At 38.4% G+C, this 21,128-nt stretch overlaps 2 protein-coding genes across 7 annotated transcripts in view; both read left to right on the top strand.

Annotated features, from left to right (window-relative positions):
* The window catches only part of LOC129033202 (olfactory receptor 2L3-like), a 76,330-nt gene extending 61,722 nt beyond the window's left edge, over positions 1-14,608 (top strand). For 2 of the 3 annotated variants that reach the window (XM_063670588.1, XM_063670589.1), the window contains 2 exons: positions 93-167; positions 11,841-14,608. In XM_063670588.1, the coding sequence (XP_063526658.1) occupies positions 93-167; positions 11,841-12,800 (1,035 nt within the window). In that variant the 3' untranslated portion in view covers positions 12,801-14,608. Of the gene's footprint in view, positions 1-92; positions 168-4,543; positions 4,729-11,840 lie in introns of those variants that run through there. The other variant, XM_063670590.1, reaches the window with a different exon arrangement.
* The window catches only part of LOC129033190 (olfactory receptor 2L13), a 161,339-nt gene that overhangs the window by 61,663 nt on the left and 78,548 nt on the right, over positions 1-21,128 (top strand). For 3 of the 4 annotated variants that reach the window (XM_063670596.1, XM_063670594.1, XM_063670595.1), the window contains exon 2: positions 93-167. The exons of the other annotated variant lie outside the window; for it this stretch is intronic. The gene's annotated coding sequence lies outside the window, so the exon portion shown is untranslated. The remainder of the gene's footprint in view (positions 1-92; positions 168-21,128) is intronic. 4 annotated transcript variants of the gene reach the window in all.

Here is a 21,128-nt window from a genome sequence, read left to right as displayed (position 1 = left end):
TAAAAAGTATCAGTCTCATTATTATGATGAAGTTGTGGGTTAAATTCTTAACTGTGACATAATTTTTACGTCGCTTTAATGTTTTATTCAAGGAATGCATAGACATGGTGTCAACAGTCCACAGGCTAAAATATTGGACTCATAACAGACCCTTCCTGACCCCAAAGGTAAGAACTTCAAATTTTCTTACCCATTTTTCCCTATTTTTGTCCATTTATTTTCAAACAATGTGCTTATCTGCTAATTCTTGATTTCTATATCCCAAATACCAGCCCTTGACTCATGACATAGGCCTCTGTCCAGGGTGAACTCCTCCCCACAACATCACTACCCCAACACTCGTTACCCTTCTCCCATTCTGTCAGCATAATTACATTCCACTTTATGTCTGCAGCAAGGGGTTGACAGCATCATCTGGTCTTATGGAATTTATTGATTAAATACAAAAAAAAAACTCTTGTAAATCCTGATGGTGATACATATATACATATATTTCTTCTGATTATGATTACTACTATTTCTTGCAAAAACTTAGAGTTTTATCTCTAGATAATTAAAAATTTTAGAATGTGTTTTCTAGGAGACAGAATTTTCATGAAATATTTTACTAAAAATATTTCTCACTTTGTGATTTAACATGCCATTTGAGTATGGTTGCTAATATATTTCAGTTCTGAGAAATGTTTTTATGGTATTGAGTCTATTGTTATTTGCTATGTTCATTTCTGAGAATGCCTGTAAGTTTATGTTGGTCCTGTTATATTAATTTTCTAATATTTTTGTCTCTTCTAATCTTTTCAGGTTGTTTTTTTCCTTCTGATAGATTTTTCACTTTTGTATTTTGAAACTTTCATTTAATATTGTATTGATTGTTATATTTTTAATTTCCAAGAGTCATTTATTGTTACATGTCACATCCTCTTATATAGCTAATGAAATTTATTTTGTGGATTTTATAACATATCATAGGCATCTTCATTCCTGAAGATAGGAATTCTTATTTTTAAAAACTCATTCTTTTTGCAGGTTTGTGATAGTTTTAACTCAGTGTACATATATGTGTATTGATCCTTAAGTGAGTGTGCATCTTTGTGTGTGTGTGTATAGATGTGAGTTTGCATACTGTGTGGATCTTACTCTTTCATATTGTTACACTTCCTCAAAGGTCAGCTGACCTTTGGCTCTAAAATAATTTTCAACCTAAAATCTTCATTAGTTTTATGTATCCTGTGCAAAGTTGTCCATTGATGTCTTCTCTCTGGAGCAGAATGCTCAAACCACCTCTGCCCAGAAAACTGTCAGGTTGCTGCTTCCTTTTTTCCATTTTAGTGAATGGTCATTTCTCCGAATCTTGTCTTTTCAAGGATCCATAAAGTGATTTATTGTCCTGGCTTCCCTAATGCTTAGATTACATTATACTTTATGGATCCTTACAAAAAATTGGTAAATATTCTTATGATCCCTTCATATGAATGGGAGATCCACAAAGCCTATGTAATCGAAGCATTAGGGAAGCAAGGACACAGAATATGCCTCCTATTTGGGGGGAGCTTGAGCAGAGACATGGAAGCTAAAATGAACTTGGCATATAGATATTGAGATGGAGGGTCTGCGTTAACTTGAGCATTCAGAAATTGGATGAGGAGGCAAATGACAATGGACATTTGATGGTGGTGGACATTCAAAATCAAAACTATGAATTACATTTCGTGAAAAAGGTACCTAAAATAGCAATTCATTTTACATTTTTAAACAGAAGAACCAAATAATGATGTCTGACTTAGAGAAAGTTTGCCTTGGAATTATTACGCAAAGACAATTCAAGAAGGAAATATAAGTTCCTCCAAATGAGTCATAGGCTGCTGCAGTTCTAGAAGTAAGTCTTAAGGAATAAATTTAGAAAAAAACATCCAGAAAAAGTAATGCTAATTTATTCATAATATGGATGCATAACATATGCATTTAACTTACCTTTCCATGCATATATTTTAAGCATAACGTATTATATGGATGACATCTGAGTTTGTGTTGGGCATCAAACATTTGTAACCTTTTGAAGTTGTAAGATAAATGATTTTTCCTATAAATGTATATATTTCTTAGAAAAAATTTTGATTATAAATATTTATCTCATCAAATATTTATCTCTGTGTAAGAAAATAAATTTTTTTCTAAACAGAATAAATTAGTTCATCACTTAAGAGCTGTAAAGTTCTATAAATAATTCACAGTCTAACTAAACTAAGGATTTTTGAAAACAATTGGCTTACTATTCTATAAGTAGTCCCCCATTATCCACTGTTTTGCTTTCCATGGTTTCTGCTGTGATCAAATGCGGTCTGAAAGTATGGCGTGAAAAAGTCCACAAATGAACACTTCATAAATTTTCATTTGGTTTTCAGTCATAGCCCAATGTTGCATCACAGTGCCTACATTGTTCCCCTCACTTTATGTCATCATGTAGACATTTTGTCTTCCCATGAAGCATTTTGTCATCACAAGAAAAATGAGCACCTTTTCAGTAAGATGGTTTCAAAGAAAGAAAAATATAGATTGCATTCACATAAGTTTTATTACAGTATATAGTTATAATTGTTCTATTTTATTTGTAACTATTTTTGTTAATCTCTTCCTTGCCTAATTTATAAATTAAAGCTTATAATATATTTATAGATATAAAAATAGTGTATATAGGGTTCAGTATAAACCCCAGTTTCAGGCATCCACTGGGAGTCTTGGAATGCAGCCCCTGTGGATAAAAGCAAATTACTGTACTTAGCTTACTCTTTTGTCTCCCTTCAGGATGGATTGTAGGAATGCCCCATGGAAAATTACAATCAAATGTCAACTAATTTCATCTTACTGGGGCTGTTCCCACAATGAAGAATTGGTCTTTTCGTCTTCATCCTCATTGTTCTCATTTTCCTAATGGCTCTAATTGGAAACCTATCCATGATTCTTCTCATCTTCTTGGACACCCACCTCCACACACCCATGTATTTCCTACTTAGTCAGCTCTCCCTCATTGACCTAAATTACATCTCCACCATTGTTCTGAAGATGGTTTATGATTTTCTGTATGGAAACAAGTCTATCTCCTTCATTGGATGTGGGATTCAGAGTTTATTCTTCTTGACTTTAGCAGTTGCAAAAGCACTGCTCCTGACATCAATGGCCTATGATCATTATGTGGCTATTTGCTTTCCTCTCCACTATCCCATCTGTATGCAATGATGTTTTTGACTTCAAAATTAGTAATAGGTAATTCATTTGAAACTTGGGCACCGTTTGTAGAATTGTAATTATTATGCTGAATATGTACATCCTCAACTTGATTTACACAGGAGATTGTATAGCTGTTTTTTTATAACTGAATTCTTCTGATAGGGAAACTTTTACATTGGGAACAAGATAGAAAATGTCTTTCATTTAGAGTTTCTGAGAAACCGTTTTTCTCTGAAGATACGTAACTGTTGCCAGGTGAAGTGAAAGTACATTAAAAACAGGTGATATGAGGAAACAGAAGAAGAATTGTAATGAGTAAAGTTTAATCATTAAAATAATCCTACTTGTTTTAAATTTTTATACTTTCTCAATTATTTACCACTTATATATAGTTTTTGATGTAATAAATTTAATTTTTTTATTTTCCTTTTGTTTTGGGTGATTAAAAAGTGAGCCACCCTTATTTCACATTTACTGCCAAAAATTTTTGCAGGATGAACTACACCACATATTTTTAAAAGGTTTATATTAATGTATGTTTGTTTATGTAGGTGTGACATTTACTCATACGTTTGTGTGTGTGTATATACATATGCATATATGTATGTGTGTTTGTGGATCTAGAGAAGTTTACTGAAGATCTCTGAATCTCAGTTTCATCATCTATAAAATATTAATGGCGATACCAATCTGAAGAGTTATTTTGATGAACTCCAGTAGAGTCAAGAACGAATCCTGTGACGTTCCATGTGCCAATTTGTGGAGACAGTCTGTGAAAATTCATGCCTCCTTCCTTCCTTTCATGTGAGACGTAGTTCAGGTTTAAGGTTTGTGGGTCCTACTCACTCTGAAATCTTGACCAGAATTTTTTCTGCTTGTTTTTTCCTCCTGTGTATTATTTCATTAATGCTGATACCTGTATACTGAATTTTTAGTGAAAGGAAAGTAAAAGCAAGTAAAGATGTTTCTTAGTTGGCTTAAATACCTTCCTTATAGCTATTTCTGTAAATAAAAAAATAAAAGTGCCAGAAAGAATCCATTTGGATTTATTTTTACATAAGAAAAATATATCCTGTTCACATTACTGAAACAGGAACATCATGGCTGAGGCTGCTTTCCTGTCAGGAACAAGCCTCTAATTTTATTTAAATAATATTATATAATAGGACATTAGAATATTAGAACCCTGGAACATGGCTAATAAAAAGATGATACATTGGCAGTCCTAAAACATAGCATTAAATATCAGATCTGATGTGTCATTTATTATGCTGTTTTATGTTCCTTTTTCCTCTCTAAAATTAGGATAATGGAAACTATCTCTTGGACAGTTTGTCATAGAAAGCTCTATGTAAAATACAAATGATAGAAATGTTTGAAATGTAAATTGTGTTAACAATTTCAAATGGGAGGAACCAAGATGGCCGAATAGGAACAGCTCCGGTCTACAGCTCCCAGCGTGAGCGACTCAGAAGATGGGTGATTTCTGCATTTCCATATGAGGTACCGTGTTCATCTCACTAGGGAGTGCCAGACAGTGGGCACAGGTCAGTGGGGGAGTGCACCATGCGCCAGCCAAAGCAGGGGCAAGGCATTGCCTCACTTGGGAAGTGCAAGTGGTCAGGGAGTTCCCTTTCCAGGGGTGACAGACGGCATCTGGAAAATCGGGCCACTCCCACCCGAATACTGTGCTTTTCCGATGGGCTTAGGAAACGGTGCCCCAGGAGATTATAGCCCACACCTGGCTCAGAGGGTCCTACGCCCACGGAGTCTTGCTGATTGCTAGCACAGCAGTCTGAGATCAAACAGCAAGGTGGCAGCGAGGCTGGGGGAGGGGCGCCCGCCATTGCCCAGGCTCCCTTAGGTAAACAAAGCCATGAAGCTTGAACTGGGTGGCCACCACAGCTCAAGGAGGCCTGCCTGCCTCTGTAGGCTCCACCTCTGGGGGCAGGGCACAGACAAACAAAAAGACAGCAGTAACCTCTGCAGACTTAAATGTCCCTGTCTGACAGCTTTGAGGAGAGCAGTGGTTCTCCCAGCACGCAGCTGGAGATCTGAGAACGGGCAGACTGCCTCCTGAAGTGGGTCCCTGACCCCTGACCCCCGAGCAGCCTAACTGGGAGGCACCCCCAAGCAGGGGCAGACTGACACCTCACACGGCCGGCTAGGTACTCCAACAGACCTGCAGCTGAGGGTCCTGTCTGTTAGAAGGAAAACTAACAGAAAGGACATCCACACCAAAAACCCATCTGTACATCACCATCATCAAAGACCAAAGTAGATAAAACCACAAAGATGGGGAAAAAACAGAGCAGAAAAACTGGAAACTCTAAAAAGCAGAGTACCTCTCCTCCTCCAAAGGAACACAGTTCCTCACCAGCAACGGAACAAAGCTAGACGGAGAATGACTTTGATGAGCTGAGAGAAGAAGGCTTCAGACGATCAAATTACTCCGAGCTATGGGAGGATATTCAAACCAAAGGCAAAGAAGTTGAAAACTTTGAAAAAAATTTAGAAGAATGTATAACTAGAATAACCAATACAGAGAAGTGCTTAAAGGAGCTGATGGAGCTGAAAACCAAGGCTCGAGAACTACTTAAAGAATGCAGAAGCCTCAGGAGCCGATGCGATCAAATGGAAGAAAGGGTATCAGCCCTGGAAGATGAAATGAATGAAATGAAGCGAGAAGGGAAGTTTAGAGAAAAAAGAATAAAAAGAAACGAGCAAAGCCTCCAAGAAATATGGCACTATGTGAAAAGACCAAATCTACGTCTGATTGGTGTACCTGAAAGTGACAGGGAGAATGGAACCAAGTTGGAAAACACTCTGCAAGATATTATCCAGGAGAACGCAAGGCAGGCCAACCGTCAGATTCAGGAAATACAGAGAATGCCACAAAGATACTCCTCGAGAAGAGCAACTCCAAGACACATAATTGTCAGATTCACCAAAGTTGAAATAAGGAAAAAATGTTAAGGGCAGCCAGAGAGAAAGGTCAGGTTACCATCAAAGGGAAGCCCATCAGACTAACAGCGGATCTCTCGGCAGAAACCCTACAAGCCAGAAGAGAGTGGGGGCCAATATTCAACATTCTTAAAGAATTTTCAACCCAGAATTTCATATCCAGCCAAACTAATCTTCATAAGTGAAGGAGAAATAAAATACTTTACAGACAAGCAAATGCTGAGAGATTTTGTCACCAACAGGCCTGCCCTAAAGGAGCTCCTGAAGGAAGCACTAAACATGGAAAGGCACAACTGGTACCAGCCACTGCAAAATCATACCAAAATGTAAAGACCATCGAGACTAGGAAGAGACTGCATCAACTAACGAGCAAAATAACCAGCTAACATCATAATGACAGGATCAGATTCACACATAACAATATTAACTTTAAGTGTAAATGGACTAAATGCTCCAATTAAAAGACACAGACTGGCAAATTGGATAAAGACTCAAGACCCATCAGTGTGCTGTATTCAGGAAACGCATCTCACGTGCAGAGACACACACAGGCTCAAAATAAAAGGATGGAGGAAGATCTACCAAGCAAATAGAAAACAAAAAAAGGCAGGGGTTGCAATCCTAGTCTCTGATAAAACAGACTTTAAACCAACAAAGATCAAAAGAGACAAAGAAGGCCATTACATAATGGTAAAGGGATTAATTCAACAAGAAGAGCTAACTATCCTAAATATATATGCACCCAATACAGGAGCACCCAGATTCGTAAAGCAAGTCCTGAGTGACCTACAAAGAGACTTAGACTCCCACACATTAATAATGGAAGACTTTAACACCCGACTGTCAACATTACACAGATCAACGAGACAGAAAGTCAACAAGGATACCCAGGAACTGAACTCAGCTCTGCACCAAGCGGACCTAATAGACATCTACAGAACTCTCCACCCCAAATCAACAGAATATACATTTTTTTCAGCACCACACCACACCGATTCCAAAATTGACCACATACTTGGAAGTAAAACTCTCCTCAATAAATGTAAAAGAACAAAAATTATAACAAACTATCTCTCAGATCACAGTGCAATCAAGCTAGAACTCAGGATTAAGAATCTCACTCAAACTGCTCAACTACATGGAAACTGAACAACCTGCTCCTGAATGACTACTGGGTACATAACCAAATGAAGGCAGAAATAAAGATGTTCTTTGAAACCAACGAGAACCAAGACACAACATACCAGAATCTCTGGGATGCATTCAAAGCAGTGTGTAGAGGGAAATTTATAGCACTAAATGCCCACAAGAGAAAGCAGGAAAGATCCAAAATTGACACCCTAACATCACGTTTAAAAGAACTAGAAAAGCAAGAGCAAACACATTCAAAAGCTAGCAGAAGGCAAGAAATAACTAAAATCAGAGCAGAACTGAAGGAAATAGAGACACAAAAAGCCCTTCAAAAAATTAATGAATCCAGGAACTGGTTTTTTGAAAGGATCAACAAAATTGATAGACTGCTAGCAAGACTAATAAAGAAAAAAAGAGAGAAGAATCAAATAGATGCAATAAAAAATGATAAAGGGGATATCACCACCGATCCCACAGAAATACAAACTACCATCAGAGAATACTATAAACACCTCTACACAAATAAACTAGAAAATCTAGAAGAAATGGATAAATTCCTCGACACATACACCCTCCCAAGACTAAACCAGGAAGAAGCTGAATCTCTGAATAGACCAATAACAGGAGCTGAAATTGTGGCAATAATCAATAGCTTACCAACCAAAAAAAGTCCAGGACCAGATGGGTTCACAGCCGAATTCTACCAGAGGTATAAGGAGGAACTGGTACCATTCCTTCTGAAACTATTCCAATCAACAGAAAAAGAAGGAATCCTCCCTAACTCATTTTATGAGGCCAGCATCATCCTGATACCAAAGCTTGGCAGAGACACAACCAAAAAAGAGAATTTTAGACCAATATCCTTGATGAACATTGATGCAAAAATCCTCAATAAAATACTGGCAAACAGAATCCAGCAGCACATCAAAAAGCTTATCCACCATGATCAAGTGGGCTTCATCCCTGGGATGCAAGGCTGGTTCAATATACGCAAATCAATAAATGTAATCCAGCATATAAACAGAACCAAAGACAAAAACCACATGATTATCTCAATAGATGCAGAAAAGGCCTTTGACAAAATTCAACAACCCTTCATGCTAAAAACTCTCAATCAATTAGGTATTGATGGGATGTATCTCAAAATAATAAGAGCTATCTATGACAAACCCACAGCCAATATCATACTGAATGGGCAAAAACTGGAAGCATTCCCTTTGAAAACTGGCACAAGACAGGGATGCCCTCTCTCACCACTCCTATTCAGCATAGTGTTGGAAGTTCTGGCCAGGGCAATTAGGCAGGAGAAGGAAATAATGGGTATTCAATGAGGAAAAGAGGAAGTCAAATTGTCCCTGTTTGCAGATGACATGATTGTATATCTAGAAAACACCATTGTCTCAGTCCAAAATCTCCTTAAGCTGATAAGCAACTTCAGCAAAGTCTCAGCATACAAAATCAATGTACAAAAATCACAAGCATTCTTATACACCAATAACAGACAAACAGAGAGCCAAATCATGAGTGAACTCCCATTCACAATTGCTTCAAAGAGAATAAAATACTTTGGAATCCAACTTACAAGGGACATGAAGGACCTCTTCAAGGAGAACTGCAAACCACTGCTCAAGGAAATAAAAGAGGATACAAACAAATGGAAGAACATTCCGTGCTCATGGGTAGGAAGAATCAATATCGTGAAAATGGCCATCCTTCCCAAGGTAATTTACAGATTCAATGCCATCCCCATTAAGCTACCAATGACTTTCTTCACAGAATTGGAAAAAACTACTTTAAAGTTCATATGGAACCAAAAAAGAGCCCGCATCACCAAGTCAATCCTAAGCCAAAAGAACAAAGCTGGAGGCATCACAGTACCTGACTTCAAACTATACTACAAGGCTACAGTAACCAAAACAGCATGGTACTGGTACCAAAACAGAGATATAGATCAATGGAACAGAGCAGAGCCCTCAGAAATAATGCCACATATCTACAACTATCTGATCTTTGACAAACCTGAGAAAAACAAGAAATGGGGAAAGGATTCCCTATTTAATAAATGGTGCTGGGAAAACTGGCTAGCCATATGTAGAAAGCTGAAACTGGATCCCTTCCTTACACCTTATACAAAAATCAATTCAGGATGGATTAAAGACTTAAATGTTAGACCTAAAACCATAAAAACCCTAGAAGAAAACCTAGGCATTACCATTCAGGACATAGGCATGGGCAAGGACTTCATGTCTAAAACACCAAAAGCAATGGCAACAAAAGCCAAAATTGACAAATGGGATCTAATTAAACTAAAGAGCTTCTGCACAGCAAAAGAAACTACCATCAGAGTGAACAGGCAACCTACAAAATGGGAGAAAATTTTTGCAACCTACTCATCTGACAAAGGGCTAGTATCCAGAATCTACAATGAACTCCAACAAATTTACAAGAAAAAAATAAACAACCCCATCAAAAAGTGAGCGAAGGACATGAACAGACACTTCTCAAAAGAAGACATTTATGCAGCCAAAAAACACATGAAAAAATGCTCACAATCACTGGCCATCAGAGAAATGCAAATCAAAACCACAATGAGATACCATCTCACACCAGTTAGAATGGCAATCATTAAAAAGTCAGGAAACAACAGGTGCTGGAGAGGATGTGGAGAAATAGGAACACTTTTACACTGTTGGTGGGACTGTAAACTAGTTCAACCCTTGTGGAAGTCAGTGTGGTGATTCCTCAGGGATCTAGAACTAGAAATTCCATTTGACCCAGCCATCGCATTACTGGGTATATACCCAAAGGACTATAAATCATGCTGCTATAAAGACACATGCACACGTATGTTTATTGTGGCATTATTCACAATAGCAAAGACTTGGAACCAACCCAGATGTCCAACAATGATAGACTGGATTAAGAAAATGTGGCACATATACACCATGGAATACTATGCAGCCATAAAAAATGATGAGTTCATGTCCTTTGTAGGGACATGGATGAAATTGGAAATCATCATTCTCAGTAAACTATCGCAAGAACAAAAAACCAAACACCGCATATTCTCACTCGGTGGGAATTGAACAATGAGAACACATGGACACAGGAAGGGGAACATCACACTTCGGGGACTGTTGTGGGGTGGGGGGGGGGAGGGATAGCATTGGGAGATATACCTAATGCTAGATGACGAGTTAATGGGTGCAGCACACCAGCATGGCACATGTATACATATGTAACTTACCTGCACATTGCGCACATGTACCATAGAGCCTAAAGTATAATAATAAAAAAATTAAAAAAAATTTCAAATGTTACATGTTCTACTTACCAATAATTAACCAATAATATAAATTATATGGTATTGGATTTGTATATAGCATTGGATTTGTATATAGTATTGGATTTGTCTTAATGCCAGTCTCCTATCGATTCCAAATGACACTTATGAAAATAATTTTCTCTTCTAAATTTTTTTTTAAATTACCAATGTCATAAAATACCTGAAAATAAATTGCTCTGCAGAGGCTTAGAAACCTGCCAAGATTTTTTAAAAATGTATTTGGAAATCCAAATTGGAATAGTCTCAGTACATTTAAGTGATATTTTTTTATTAGGGTAAATATACATAAGAGAAACACCACTTTCACCTTTTTAAGTGTAGAATTCTGTGTCATTAAGCACATATATTGTTGTGCAACCATCACTACCATGCAGCTATCTCAAAAACAATTTCATTGTCTCCAACTAACACTTTGTTCTTGTCAAACAATGACTCTCCTTCTCTCCCTTCCCCCATCCTCTGGGGTCCAACATACCACTTTCTGTCTCTATGAATTTCACGACAGAGGGTACTTCATGTAAGTAAATTCATACAATATTTGTCTTTCTGTGACAGGCTTATTTCACTTAGCATAATGTATTCAAGCTTCATCCACGTTGTAGCATGTGTCAAAATTTCTTCGCTTTTAAAAACTGTATACAGGCCAGGTGTGGGGGCTCACGCCTGTAATCCCAGCACTTTGGGAGGCCAAGGTGGGCAGATCACGAGGTCAGGAGATCAAGACCATCCTGGATAACACGGTGAAACCCCGTCTCTACTAAAAAATACCAAAAAATTAGCCAGGCGTGGTGGCAACGCCTGTAGTCCCAGCTACTCGGGAGGCTGAGGCAGGAGAATGGCGTGAGCTTGCAGTGAGTCCAGATCACACCACTGCACTCCGGGCTGGGCGACAGAGCGAGACTCCGTCTCAAAAAAAAAAAAAAAAAAAAAAGAGTTACGGTGGATTCCCCCCTTTTCAATTGTTTGGAATAATTTCAGAAGAAATTGTACCAGCTCCACTTTGGACCTCTGATAGAATTCAGCGATAATCCATCTGGACCTGGGCCTTTTCTTTGGTTGGTAGGATATTTATTATAGCCTCAATTTCAGAACTTGTTATTGGTCTATTCAGGGAATGAAATTCTGTGGATAAGGACGAATTTCTGTCTTAACTTACCCTTGTGTCTCCCTTCAGGAAGGATCGTACGAATGCCCCATGGAAAATTACAATCAAATGTCAACGGATTTCATCTTATTGGGGCTGTTCCCACCATCAATAATTGGGCTTTTCCTCTTCATTCTCATTGTTTTCATTTTCCTGATGGCTCTAATTGGAAACCTATCCATGATTCTTCTCATCTTCTTGGACACCCACCTCCACACACCCATGTATTTCCTACTTAGTCAGCTCTCCCTCATTGACCTAAATTACATCTCCACCATTGTTCCTAAGATGGCTTCTCATTTGCTGAATGGAAGCAAGTCTGTCTCCTTCACTGGGTGTGTGATTCAGAGTTTCTTCTTCACGACTTTAGCCGTTGTAGAAGCGCTACTCCTGACATCAATGGCCTATGATCGTTACATTGCTATTTGCTTTCCTCTTCACTATTTCATCCACATGAGCAAAAGAGTGTGTGTGCTGATAATAGCAGGGTCTTGGATCATAAGCTCTATCAATGCTCGTGCTCACACTGTATATCTACTCCATATTCCTTATTGCCCATCTAGAGTCATCAATCATTTCTTCTGTGATGTCCCAGCAATGGTGACTCTGGCCTGCATGGACACCTGGGTCTATGAGGGCACAGTGTTTTTGAGCACCACCATGTTTCTCGTGTTTCCCTTCATTGGTATTTCATGTTCCTATGGGCGGGTTCTCCTTGCTGTCTACCACATGAAATCTGCAGAAGGGAGGAAGAAAGCCTATTTGACCTGCAGCACCCACCTCACTGTAGTGACTTTCTTCTATGCACCTTCTGTTTATACCTATCTACGTCCAAGATCCCTGCGATCTCCAACAGAGGACAAGATTCTGGCTGTCTTCTACACCATCCTCACCCCATTGCTCAACCCCATCATCTATAGCCTGAGAAACAAGGAGGTGATGGGGGCCCTGACACGAGTGAGTCAGAGAATCTGCTCTATGAAAATGTAGAAACACTTTCTGCCTAAGGTCTCAGGACTCAGATACACATCCATTCAGCGGTGTATAGTAATTAAAATATTATTTCATTCCTAGAGTTCAGGAGCAAAAAGTAATCAATGGAAGAAAAAATATCACTGATTTCTGGACAAAATTGTTTTACAAAGATGTATATAATTCTTAACAACCTTTTTCTTCATAGCATTTTCCCCATAAATTTTGAAAACACATACTTTTGCCAAAATATTGTCCATGAGAATGTTTGTTTTTAGTTATGCAGAAATGGAAATGAAATTTGTCTAACTGAAGTTGGCACTTAGTATAACAATTCTATTATTTTCAATTTATTTTCCGGTAATTATAAATTTATATTTTTGTTTATGTCTAAAACAAAAAAAATGTCCCTTGACTTGGTGGATCCAATTGAAAACTGTAAAATGTCTTTCTTATTTAGACACTTAATGTACCAGTTACTGTTCCTTTCAACTTAGTGAAGTTATTTTTACACAATTTAGCAGAGAGCTCATCAGGGATTCTTAAGTCCTGATACCACTCTGGATGGTCTATGACAAGTTTATGTGTTTTATAGGGGAATGAATCCCAGGAAATGATTAAACATCAGGTATATTTTAGGTCAACAACAAGGACTGGAATGTGACAGCAGTAATAAAAATGATTACATTTAGTTCTTTAATCCATTTTGAGTTGATTTTGTTATGGTATAAGAATTGGGAGTTCAGTTTCATTTTTCTGCTTAAAAATATCCAGTTTTCCCTGCACAGTATATTGAAGACACTGTATTCTTCCCAATAAACATTCTTGGCTCTGTTGTCAAAAATCAGTTGACTGCATCAGGTACAGAAAGATTTTGCATGTTCTCACTCATCTGTGGGAGCTAAAATTTTTAAAAATGGAACTAGTGGAAATAGAGAATAGACTGATGGTCACCAGGGTGGGAAGGGTACAGGGGAGGGGTGACAAAGTGGGGTTGGTTAATAGTTGCAAAAATATAATTAGATATAATGAATAAGAGCCAGTAATTGGTAGCACAACAGAGTGACTATAATAAACAGTAATTTATTGTAGAATTTATTGTATATCTTAAAGAATAACTGAAAGTGTGGAATTGGAATATTGTCAACACAAAGAAATAGTACATATTTTTGGTGATGGTTATCCCAATTACCCCAGTTTGATCATTACACATTGTATGCCTTTATCAAAATATCACATACACTCCATAATTATATATTACTATTATAGTAATTAAAAATAAAAAAATTAAATCAGTTAGCTGTAGATGTGTGGATTTATTTCTGGGTTCTCTGTTCTGTTTCATGGTTCTATGTGTCTTTTTTATGCCAGTACCATCCTGTTTTGCTTATTACTTGTTTGTATAGTTTGAAGTTTGGTACTGTTATGGCTCCAGGCTTGCTCTTTTTGTTCAAGATTTCTTTGACTATTTGGGGTCTTTTATAGTTCCATACAAATCTTAGAATGTATTTTACTATTTGTGTGCATAATGTCATTGGTATTTTGATAGACATTGCATTGAATCTGTAGTTTGGTCATTTAAATAATATTAATTCTTTCAATCCATGAACATTGGATGTCTTCCCATTTGTTTGTATTCCTCTTCATTTTCTTTCACCAGTGTTTTGTACAAATCACGTTAGTGTTCTCTTCCATGACTACAGTTAACAGCAAATTATTACATAGTTAAAATTATTTCAATGCTCTTTAAATGTCATTTCTATTTCTAAGCCTGTGGATATTTGTTTTACAATGTTGTAGCAATTAAAACATACATTTTGAACTTGTTTCATGAGTCAGAGTAAGTCTTTGTTGTGCTTTGATGCAATAAGCAGTGTATATTTTTATTTGGTAATGATTTACTAACAAAGTTTACTGCCTAAACTTCTTGCCATTTCCTGTCCTGAACTCAGTCAGATAGATCATATTCCATGAATGCAACAGAGATGGACTCTGGGGAAGAGGGAAAATAGGCCTGCCATCAGCAGTCACTTGCTCCTGCCATGGAGAGCATCTCCTCTCTTCCCCGTTAGGGATGTTTGTACCCTACTGCCACCTGTGGCACTGCTTCTGTCATCACTACCAATCTGAGCCCAGTCATACCCCAGCCGCTGCTTGGGGTCCTCTGGTGCTTTGAAATATTGCAAGGTGTGTGTGTGTGTGTGTGTTTGTGTGTGTGTGTGTGTGCATAAGAACACCAGGCCAACTGCCTCATGTGGGTGTTGCCTGAGCCCACTTGTGTAGTCACTGCTGCTGAACCAAAACTGCATGCACTCTGCCAACCTCTCCAGTTCCTCTGTCACATGCATACTTAAAGATGAAATGATTAAATCTTCCAATGATAACAGCAGAGCATGAAACCATGCATGGAGCCCTTTGAGTGTGGGACCCCATGCATAGGTCCGTGAAGCCAGTCCCGAGAAGGTTGGGAAGAGTGAACATGAAGTGAATGAAATCATACAGCCTAGGATAGTGGTGGGAATGTGCGATGGTCTGAGTGTTTGTATCCTCCCCAAATCCATATGCTTAAATCTTAACCCTCAATGTGATAGTATTAGGAGTTGGGGCCTTTTGGGAAATGATTAAGTCATGAGGGTAGCATCCTCTTGAGTAAGATTTATGCCTTTCTAAAGGAGGCTTGGGAGAGCTTTTTTGTGCCTCCTACCATGTGAGGTCACAGCAGACAGTACCAACTATGGTGTCCTACAAGCCACCATCTATGAACCAGAAAGCAAGCCTTCTCCAGACACTGAATCTTCAGTCACTTCATCTTAAACTTTGCAGGTTCCACAACTCTGAGAAATACATTTCTCTTGTTTATAGGTTACCCCATTTAAGATACATTTGTCATAACAGCTTGAATACACTAAGACGGAATGTCTGCTGTTTTTGTTATTTATTATTATTGGAAAGAGCCTGAGGGAGGACTGAATTAAGCAATGGTGTCTGGTTCAGACCCTTTACCCATTCCAGGTAGTGATTCATGGAGGGAATCAGGAGACCTAGCTCTGTGATTTTCTCTGACATACCATGGCCTTGGGGAAATCATTCCATCTCTCTGAAGTTAGTTTGCTGAAAACGATATGGATGCCTTGTACCTTATCAGTAAATGGCATCATTGAAATCACTCCTACTGACATTCCTGTGCAGGAAATGGTAATCCTATTTTTCATGCCAATGACTCTGGTGGTGGAGATGAAGAGGTCACCAGTGAATATTGAGCCTTCCAAGGCTATCATAAATGACATTTCAAAAGTCTTTCACTCCAGTAGGCTCCGGCTCAGGAAAGCAATGAGCTAGTCCCCTCTGACATGTTGTCTGCTCTCAGAGGCCACTCCTATCCCCTTATGGTCATTAAGAAGAACAACATAAAAAGAAGTCAAATTATTCAAATCTACTGTCATTTGCTACATTGTTTTTTTTTTTATTTATTTTTTATTTTTTTTTTCTTTTATTATTATTATTATTATTATTATACTTTAGGTTTTATGGTACATGTGCGCAATGTGCAGGTAAGTTACATATGTATACATGTGCCATGCTGGTGCGCTGCACCCACCAACTCGTCATCTCGCATTAGGTATATCTCCCAATGCTATCCCTCCCCCCTCCCCCCACCCCACAACAGTCCCCAGAGTGTGATGTTCCCCTTCCTGTGTCCATGTGTTCTCATTGTTCAATTCCCACCTATGAGTGAGAATATGCGGTGTTTGGTTTTTTGTTCTTGCGATAGTTTACTGAGAATGATGATTTCCAATTTCATCCATGTCCCTACAAAGGACGTGAACTCATCATTTTTTATGGCTGCATAGTATTCCATGGTGTATATGTGCCACATTTTCTTAATCCAGTCTATCATTGTTGGACATCTGGGTTGGTTCCAAGTCTTTGCTATTGTGAATAATGCCACAATAAACATACGTGTGCATGTGTCTTTATAGCAGCATGATTTATAGTCCTTTGGGTATATACCCAGTAATGGGATGGCTGGGTCGAATGGAATTTCTAGTTCTAGATCCCTGAGGAATCGCCACACTGACTTCCACAAGGGTTGAACTAGTTTACAGTCCCACCAACAGTGTAAAAGTGTTCCTATTTCTCCACATCCTCTCCAGCACCTGTTGTTTCCTGACTTTTTAATGATTGCCATTCTAACTGGTGTGAGATGGTATCTCATTGTGGTTTTGATTTGCATTTCTCTGATGGCCAGTGATGGTGAGCATTTTTTCATGTGATTTTTGGCTGCATAAATGTCTTCTTTTGAGAAGTGTCTGTTCATGTCCTTCGCCCACTTTTTGATGGGGTTGTTTGTTTTTTTCTTGTAAATTTGTTGGAGTTCATTGTAGATTCTGGATATTAGCCCTTTGTCAGATGAGTAGGTTGCAAAAATTTTCTCCCATTTTGTAGGTTGCCTGTTCACTCTGATGGTAGTTTCTTTTGCTGTGCAGAAGCTCTTGAGTTTAATTAGATCCCATTTGTCAACTTTGGCTTTTGTTGCCATTGCTTTTGGTGTTTTAGACATGAAGTCCTTGCCCATGCCTATGTCCTGAATGGTAATGCCTAGGTTTTCTTCTAGGGTTTTTATGGTTTTAGGTCTAACATTTAAGTCTTTAATCCATCTTGAATTGATTTTTGTGTAAGGTGTAAGGAAGGGATCCAGTTTCAGCTTTCTACATATGGCTAGCCAGTTTTCCCAGCACCATTTATTAAATAGGGAATCCTTTCCCCATTTCTTGTTTTTGTCAGGTTTGTCAAAGATCAGATACTTGTAGATATGTGGCATTATTTCTGATGGCTCTGTTCTGTTCCATTGATCTATATCTCTGTTTTGGTACCAGTACCATGCTGTTTTGGTTACTGTAGCCTTGTAGTATAGTTTGAAGTCAGGTAGTGTGATGCCTCCAGCTTTGTTCTTTTGGCTTAGGATTGACTTGGCGATGCGGGCTCTTTTTTGGTTCCATATGAACTTTAGAGTAGTTTTTTCCAATTCTGTGAAGAAAGTCATTGGTAGCTTGATGGGGATGGCATTGAATCTGTAAATTACCTTGGGAAGGATGGCCATTTTCATGATATTGATTCTTCCTACCCATGAGCATGGAATGTTCTTCCATTTGTTTGTATCCTCTTTTATTTCCTTGAGCAGTGGTTTGTAGTTCTCCTTGAAGAGGTCTTTCACATCCCTTGTAAGTTGGATTCCTAGGTATTTTGTTCTCTTTGAAGCAATTGTGAATGGGAGTTCACTCATGATTTGGCTCTCTGTTTGTCTGTTATTGATGTATAAGAATGCTTGTGATTTTTGCACATTGATTTTGTATCCTGAGACTTTGCTGAAGTTGCTTATCAGCTTAAGGAGATTTTGGGCTGAGACAATGGGGTTTTCTAGATATACTATCATGTCATCTGCAAACAGGGACAATTTGACTTCCTCTTTTCCTAATTGAATACCCTTGATTTCCTTCTCCTGCCTAATTGCCCTGGCCAGAACTTCCAACACTATGTTGAATAGAAGTGGTGAGAGAGGGCATCCCTGTCTTGTGCCAGTTTTCAAAGGGAATGCTTCCAGTTTTTGCCCATTCAGTATGATATTGGCTGTGGGTTTGTCATAAATAGCTCTTATTATTTTGAGATACGTCCCATCAATTCCTAATTTATTGAGAGTTTTTAGCATGAAGGGTTGTTGAATTTTGTCAAAGGCCTTTTCTGCATCTATTGAGATAATCATGTGGTTTTTGTCTTTGGTTCTGTTTATATGCTGGATTACATTTATTGATTTGCGTATATTGAACCAGCTTTGCATCCCAGGGATGAAGCCCACTTGATCATGGTGGATAAGCTTTTTGATGTGCTGCTGGATTCTGTTTGCCAGTATTTTATTGAGGATTTTTGCATCAATGTTCATCAAGGATATTGGTCTAAAATTCTCTTTTTTTGTTGTGTCTCTGCCAGGCTTTGGTATCAGGATGATGCTGGCCTCATAAAATGAGTTAGGGAGGATTCCCTCTTTTTCTATTGATTGGAATAGTTTCAGAAGGAATGGTACCAGCTCCTCCTTGTACCTCTGGTAGAATTCGGCTGTGAACCCATCTGGTCCTGGACTTTTTTTGGTTGGTAAGCTATTGATTATTGCCACAATTTCAGCTCCTGTTATTGGTCTATTCAGAGATTCGACTTCTTCCTGGTTTAGTCTTGGGAGGGTGTATGTGTTGAGGAATTTATCCATTTCTTCCAGATTTTCTAGTTTATTTGCATAGAGGTGTTTGTAATATTCTCTGATGGTAGTTTGTATTTCTGTGGGATCGGTGGTGATATCCCCTTTATCATTTTTTATTGCATCTCTTTGATTCTTCTCTCTTTTTTTCTTTATTAATCTTGCTAGCGGTCTATCAATTTTGTTGATCCTTTCAAAAAACCAGCTCCTGGATTCATTTATTTTTTGAAGGGTTTTTTGTGTCTCTATTTCCTTCAGTTCTGCTCTGATTTTAGTTATTTCTTGCCTTCTGCTAGCTTTTGAATGTGTTTGCTCTTGCTTTTCTAGTTCTTTTAAATGTGATGTTAGGGTGTCAATTTTGGATCTTTCCTGCTTTCTCTTGTGGGCATTTAGTGCTATAAATTTCCCTCTACACACTGCTTTGAATGCATCCCAGAGATTCTGGTATGTTGTGTCTTGGTTCTCGTTGGTTTCAGAGAACATCTTTATTTCTGCCTTCATTTCGTTATGTACCCAGTAGTCATTCAGGAGCAGGTTGTTCAGTTTCCACGTAGTTGAGCGGTTTTGAGTGAGATTCTTAATCCTGAGTTCTAGCTTGATTGCACTGTGATCTGAGAGACAGTTTGTTACAATTTCTGTTCTTTTACATTTATTGAGGAGAGCTTTACTTCCAAGTATATGGTCAATTTTGGAATAGGTGTGGTGTGGTGCTGAAAAAAATGTATATTCTGTTGATTTGGGGTGGAGAGTTCTGTAGATGTCTATTAGGTCTGCTTGGTGCAGAGCTGAGTTCAATTCCTGGGTATCCTTGTTGACTTTCTGTCTCGTTGATCTGTGTAATGTTGACAGTCGGGTGTTAAAGTCTCCCATTATTAATGTGTGGGAGTCTAAGTCTCTTTGTAGGTCACTCAGGACTTGCTTTATGAATCTGGGTGCTCCTGCATTGGGTGCATATATATTTACGATAGTTAGCTCTTCTTGTTGAATTAATCCCTTTACCATTATGTAATGGCCTTCTTTGTCTCTTTTGATCTTTGTTGGTTTAAAGTCTGTTTTATCAGAGACTAGGATTGCAACCCCTGCCTTTTTTTGTTTTCCATTTGCTTGGTAGATCTTCCTCCATCCTTTTATTTTGAGCCTATGTGTGTCTCTGCACATGAGATGGGTTTCCTGAATACAGCACACTGATGGGTCTTGAGTCTTTATCCAGTTTGCCAGTCTGTGTCTTTTAATTGGAGCATTTAGTCCATTTACATTTAAAGTTAATATTGTTATGTGTGAATTTGATCCTGTCATTATGATGTTAGCTGGATATTTTGCTCGTTAGTTGATGCAGTCTCTTCCTAGTCTCGATGTTCTTTACATTTCGGTATGATTTTGCAGTGGCTGGTACCGGTTGTGCCTTTCCATGTTTAGCGCTTCCTTCAGGAGCTCTTTTAGGGCAGGCCTGGTGGTGACAAAATCTCTCAGCATTTGCTTGTCTGTAAAGTATTTTATTTCTCCTTCACTTATGAAGCTTAGTTTGGCAGGATATGAAATTCTGAGTTGAAAATTCTTTTCTTTAAGAATGTTGAATATTGGCCCCCATTCTCTTCTGGCTTGTAGGGTTTCTGCCGAGAGATCCGCTGTTAGTCTGATGGGCTTCCCTTTGATGGTAACCTGACCTTTCTCTCTGGCTGCCCTTAACATTTTTTCCTTCATTTCAACTTTGGTGAATCTGACAATTATGTGTCTTGGAGTTGCTCTTCTCGAGGAGTATCTTTATGGCGTTCTCTGTATTTCCTGAATCTGAATGTTGGCCTGCCTTGCTAGATTGGGGAAGTTCTCCTGGATAATATCCTGCAGAGTGTTTTCCAACTTGTTTCCATTCTCCCCGTCACTTTCAGGTACACCAATCAGACGTAGATTTGGTCTTTTCACATAGTCCCACATTTCTTGGAGGCTTTGCTCGTTTCTTTTTATTCTTTTTTCTCTAAACTTCCCTTCTCGCTTCATTTCATTCATTTCATCTTCCAGGGCTGATACCCTTTCTTCCATTTGATCGCATCGGCTCCTGAGGCTTCTGCATTCTTCACGTAGTTCTCGAGCCTTGGTTTTCA

Source organism: Pongo pygmaeus, chromosome 1, assembly GCF_028885625.2.
Source record: "Pongo pygmaeus isolate AG05252 chromosome 1, NHGRI_mPonPyg2-v2.0_pri, whole genome shotgun sequence".
Lineage (NCBI taxonomy): Eukaryota > Metazoa > Chordata > Mammalia > Primates > Hominidae > Pongo > Pongo pygmaeus.
This window is presented reverse-complemented; position numbering and strand designations above follow the sequence as displayed.